At 34.2% G+C, this 6439-nt stretch overlaps 1 protein-coding gene across 1 annotated transcript in view; it reads left to right on the top strand.

Moving 5' to 3' along the window:
* The window catches only part of LOC125679294 (uncharacterized), a 280879-nt gene extending 274700 nt beyond the window's left edge, over positions 1-6179 (top strand). The window contains exon 81 of the mRNA XM_056154454.1: positions 2475-6179. Coding sequence (XP_056010429.1) covers positions 2475-2695 — 221 coding nt within the window. The 3' untranslated portion in view covers positions 2696-6179. The remainder of the gene's footprint in view (positions 1-2474) is intronic.
* Positions 6180-6439: the final 260 nt, after the last annotated feature.

The following is a 6439-nucleotide window of genomic DNA, read 5'->3' as shown; positions in this document are numbered from 1 at the left end:
CAATCACGCCAACAAATATGTTAACGTTAACAAAAAATCACAATGCATAAATTTCCTTCATACACGTTAAAATAACCAACTTTGCATGTAAAATTAATGGAAAATTAATGTTGTAAATAGTGGAGGACCCTCCCCCCGATAGAAATCGTTAAAGTTATGTAATTTCCTACAGAGGGCCTGTCCGAGACCACCACCCCCCCTCCAGGATTTCGCGTGTTTTATGATGTAACAGGAAGGGAGAAAATGCAATGGACCAGACCGGGATTCGAACCCGGGCCCCCTGAATCTCTAGTCAGGTGCTTTACCAACTGAGCTAACTGGTCACTGGCGATCGAACCCGGCTGACCGCTACAATGACTTAAATTAGTATATATCATATATTACATAAATGTCCTCAGCCTCTTTACTCTGAACCTTAACTTAGAACACTGTGTTTTAACACAGTCAGATTTAAAATAAAATATCAGAGGTTGCTTGTTTAATATCAATTTAGTACATTCAGCGATAAAAGTTCCGACACGATGTACGTCTAGGTATGTCGGACTGACACTTCTGGATTCTGGTTTTACCTCCAAATGTCCACCTCCTTCGATTGATGAGTAAGTTTTAACCCAACCTGTACTTGTAAATGAGAGGCCAATGACAGATTTCCAGCTAACTACTCACAAATACAATTTCAAATACAAGTATAACCATAAAGAAATTTATCGTCACAAACCATCTTTAAACTGACATTTACACATGCAATGTTTTGAAAATAAAATAATTAACACTATAATTGAACCCCCTGAATCTATAGTAGTTATAAGTCGGCAAGAGTATGTATCTGTAAATGCAGCCATTTTGAGTAAAATATTTAGAGTTTTACTCACATTATTTTGTAAATTTGTGGCGAAAAGGGGAGGGGTTCCCGGGCTCTAAATCTGTCATTATATAAGAATCACTTATTATATATATATGTAAGAATCACTCTGTCTGTCCGTCCATCTGTCCGTTTGTCTGTCTGTGCAGTTTCGTGTCCGGGCTATAACTTCTTTGACTTAGGCATACCATATTTGGCACACAGGTGGATCACCATAAGACGATGTGTCAAGTACCTTCATGACCTCTATATGACCTTGACCCCAAGGTCAAAATTAAAGGTTTTTTACAATGGATTCGTGTCCGGGCCATAACTTCTTTGTTCTTTGACATAGGCATACCATATTTGACACTTGGGTTTATCACCATGAGACGATGTGTCGGGTACCTTCATGACCTCTATATGACCTTGAACTTTGACCTCAAGGTCAAAATTGATTATAGGTTTTTGACATAGTCATACCATAAGACATGGTGTATCACCATGAGACTATGTGTCATGTACATTCATGACCTCTTTATGACCTTGACCTTTGATCTCAAGGTCAAAATTATAGGTTTATGCCATGGATTTGTGTTAGGATTATATCTTCCATTTTCTTCTACAAAGGCATACCATATTTTTACACTCAGGAAAGAGGTAATTTATACCTATTAACAACACCCTTTGGGAGATTGGGGTGAGTGGGGGGGGTATTCTTAGTGAGCATTGCTCACAGTACCTCTTATTGCAATTTCTGTTATGACACGATATTTGCGTACATAATCAAACATCTCAAGGGGGCGGAAAAGAGGGAAGATACAGAGACGTCAAAAGCATTCTATTGGGGGTTCAAACTTACCCATCCCTCTGCAAACAGTACATCTTAGAGTGGCACGGCATGTCTCCCCCCCAACCACAGCTATGAAAATAATTTATTTATATCAATAATTTGTATCAATTATATCAATCAATTTAACAAATGAAAATTTATTTTTAATTACCTATTTTACTGCATTTAAAGTTGAGATAAACAATCCCAGCTGCATGCTGCTCATGTAACCTACAAATGATTTGTACACAGTGTGGACACGTCCAGTTACTTTGGGGAGATTTACCCAAACATTGCATTCTGGTTTATTTTTGAAAGAGTCGGTTGGTAGTGATGGAATAATTTTAGCTCTGATAAAACAGTGAGAGCGTTGATTTCCCACTTTATTTAATTTTGGGATTTTTGGATGATATGCAAGATCCATACACGTGAAAACCTGAGCTTTGAGCTGATGAGTTGCCATCATGTTTTGAGAATCAGAAGTTCTGATTTCCAATTCGATTTTTAAAATCCCCCCCCCCCCCCTCGAAAAATTATACCCCTGACTCGATCAAGAAATTGACTCGATCAAGAAATTCTTTTTTATTTCCATTAACATTTTCTTCCCTTCTCGTAGAAATTATTTCAACTGTTTTCAATTTTGAACAGCATCCATACTCAACAAAACACTTAAAATATTGCGCTGTCTGATCGTGTTACTACCCGGAAGTTGTCATTTCCACACTAAATGTTAGAATGCAAAGAGAGATAACTCACATTTTCGGACAAGCCTATTTCTAAATGAAGCAACAATCATTGTAGGTAAATTGCCACCCCCATCACCTAAAAATGCAAAAATTATTGCCAAGAAGAATGGAGATGTAAAATCACCAGACAATAGTGCTCCACAATCTCCATCTTCAAGTACCACCTCCTCCTCCTCCATGAAGGACATGGGTCAGGTGGCTGGAACAGCAAGGCGGTTACAACGAAACTATTCCAAATCAGGGCGTCAGAAGAGTCAGGCATGTGTGCTGCAATGAAGGAGCCATCTTGTGTAAATAATATGTACTGACTTTATAAATATTTGGTTTGAGTCCATACATTATCAATTTAATGTGATTTTTGTAGAAAATTGACTTTTATTAGATTTAAGATACTGGGTTTACATTTTATTTAATTTATTCAATGTGCAGCTTGCACTATGAAGAACAGGTGATAACTATTTTTAATGTTTTTGTCTTGTGTGCATTTTAGAACAAAGCATGTACAGTGACTACACCAGACTTTTTTCTGCCTGTGAATGTCTTGTTAAAAAATATCACAAATTCAATTGTACATTTTGACATATTTATCTTTTTTACTATACTGCATGTTTATGGTCCTATCTGATGAGATGCTGATGAAATTGTATATGAGTTTAGGTATATTTCACCTTTGCATAGGCATCAGAGCCACACCTACCCCACCCCAGGGGAAAAATGAAGGTGAGGGAGAGATTGGATTACATTGCAGCAATCTTTTTTTATTTTTTTACATGCACACATATGTGTGTGTTTGTGTGTGTGTGTGCACATACTCACACACATATTGAGTTATTAGTTCCCAAGGCCAAATCTACTAGGTAAATGTAGGGCTGGCTACCTTATAATTTTTGAAGCTGTGAAAATTAAGGAAAAGTATGTTGTTATTATACATTTCATTAATGATACTTATGATACTAGATTTAGGATTTTTAAATATATTACATATGTACACTGATTAAGGCCCCACATTGGATATATGGGAGGCCCTATATTACATATAACATATGTACACTGATTAGGGCCCCACATTGGATATATGGGAGGCCCTATAGGAATCACATTCCGCTGTTATGTTTTCAAATTTTGTACAGAAATACTTTACAATAAAAGAAACACACCAATAGATTTTGGGGTCATATTGCTTTGTCTATCTCTATGTATGTATCCATTATGAGACAATAATTCGGAACAGTTTTCATTGTAACAAGTTCAAATTTCATACAGAAGGATTTGACTATACATGTATAAGCGAAAGACACCTATTAATTAGGACTCCACATTGAAAATGTGGAAGAACAACAGGAATCACATTGTCCATCTGTCCTTCATCAGTTCCGTTGTAACATGATTCATTGTAAAGCTTTCAAATTTTATAAAAAGGAAGATTCCTACATATTTTGGAATCATGAGGTCAAAGGTCAAGGTCATAACAAACCTTAAATCTCTTACTTTTTTTGCTTTCACTGTAACATAAGTTGAAAAGTTTTCAACATAAAGCTTTCATATGTTGCACAAAGGTAGTTGACCATTAAAAACACTTGTATATCTTGGAGTGAAAGTCAGGGTAACAACAAACCTTCAATCCAAGGGTAATACATTTTCATTGTGATGCAATATCTTGTTTTCAAGAAATAGCTTTCATATTCTACAGAAAAAAGTTGTTGATTAAAAGATGCCTATTGATAACAGGTCCTGTCCATTTGTCCATCTTCACTTTCTCTGCAACTTAATATCCAGAACATTTTTTAACAAAAAGCTTTCGTATTTTACACAATGGTAGAAGATCATTGAAGAAAGATGCCTTATATACTTTTGGTCATTAGGTCAAGGATACAACAGATCTTTTCACTAAGTTTACTACACTTGGAGCTATTATATTTGATATTGACATACATATACTTGATTCTGCAGTTGAATATGGAAAAGAACATAATTGCTTCTATCTGTAATTACAAACATTAAAAGTATTATCTGCCATTATATCAATTGGAAATCATTAAAGGAATAAAAACATATTAATTTTTATTTTATTAGCTATATATAAGTTATACTTTATGCAAATTATACAATATTTAGCTGCATATAAATATGCATTGGAAAATCACCCTTTTCTCCTTACATTGAGTAGACCAGTACTCCATTAATACCAATCAATAATTTGTTGAAATTGTCAGATATTATTTTACATAGTTTATCATTATGGCAAATTTCCAAGATTGCAAAAATACTGTTTGATATGACACATATACCATGAATTCTGTCATTAGCTCTAGTACATGTAATTCTAAGTGGGGCCCTTTTTCTATGTAATTCTAAGTGGGGCCCTTTTTCTATGTAATTCTAAGTGGGGGCCCTTTTTCTATGTAATTCTAAGTGGGGCCCTTTTTCTATGTAATTCTAAGTGGGGCCCTTTTTCTATGTAATTCTAAGTGGGGCCCTTTTTCTGTGTAATTCTAAGTAAGGCCATTTTTCTAGTTAGTTTACTGACAATATACTTTTCAATTGTGCTCAATTTACCAATGGATCATATTATCGCCTACAACTGACTCAGTGAACTGGATATACAGCTCAGATAGGATATACTTTTGACTTGTTTTGAATCCGTCTTTCATCTCTACAATGTTATACTTTGTTTTGTACTTTTTTAAGACATATCATTACGTATATACATGTATTTAAGTCTACAAAGACTAATTATTTTAGTTAATTTACAATTTATACTAATGTTATTTTAATGTATTTAATAAGTAGATCTGTTATGGAATTTTTAGAGGATTTATATGTAAATCTGATGTTATTAATGAGGGTTTGAGGATTGCTAAAATTGAACCCATTAACATATTTTAAATTATTATATTGCTGTACTGTAGTATATTGGTTAAATTTCATATTCTTTAGAATGAAGACATGGCTAAAATTTGATATCTGCATTATGTGGAAAATCACAAATCTCTGTCTCCCAATAAGCTATTTAAGATTGTGCATCTTGCATAAAGGACCATTTCACTTTTTGACTTTATAACCATTGTTTAATGTGTCTCCTGTTTGTACTTCAGATGCTTCATTCATTTACTGGCATCTTCCAATACTCATTTTCACGTGTACTGTGAGCTCATTTGCAAGATTATGATCAGGTACTGTTTGCTTTTGTGCTGTTGTACATAAATTTTGTTAAAATTTACAACTCTTGATATTTGAGGACAGGGTACATGTTAAAAAAAAACCGTCTACCTTTCACTTCAATAACTTTTTTTCCCATGTGATTTGGGTACTATGTTTTGCACATTAGATCTCCCAGTGATATATGTATACTGTAGGTAGTCTCTTTTTAGTACAAGAATGCTCTTTATTCCACAAATGTAAACTTGATGTTTCCTTATTAATTACAATTGCAAAACAATTATAATGTATTGAAATGATCCTATATCTTGGACATGCAGCCCAGAGAATGGATATTATTTTATGTAATTTTTTTATACTGTGCAATACAACCTACTTGACAAATCAATTTTTTCTCTGCTGGGATATTTTGGTTTTTTTGTTTTGTTTCCAACACTAAAATTTTCACATCAAAACTTCAATGTGAAAAAGATATGTTCTCTCCAGAGGTTTTACATTGTGATAAGTGTAGGTTATGTTGTGAACAGTGATGTGTAAGGACTATTTAGCAACTTTGTCATATTGATTCTCTCTGATTAAATCTTTGTCGTTTTCTTCAAAAGCTTTTTTTCTTTTTTTGAATTTAAAGCTAACATGAATTCTGAAATACTACACATTTCTCATTTTATCTCTGCTATATTTCCTTCAGATTACCAGTATATACTCCAGATGTGATTGTCACACTTGAGTGATTTTCTAAACATCATGCATTGCTCAAAGTAACAAAATACATTTTTGCATAATAAAAGACATTTTGAGGGTTTAGATAATTTAGACAAAAATTCGGGGGGGGGGGGGGGGGGGGGGGGGGGGGAGCTTTTC

The sequence above is a fragment of the Ostrea edulis genome, chromosome 2 (genome assembly GCF_947568905.1).
Source record: "Ostrea edulis chromosome 2, xbOstEdul1.1, whole genome shotgun sequence".
NCBI lineage: Eukaryota > Metazoa > Mollusca > Bivalvia > Ostreida > Ostreidae > Ostrea > Ostrea edulis.
Note: the sequence above shows the minus strand (reverse complement) of the source record. Positions and strands in the feature narration are given on the sequence as shown.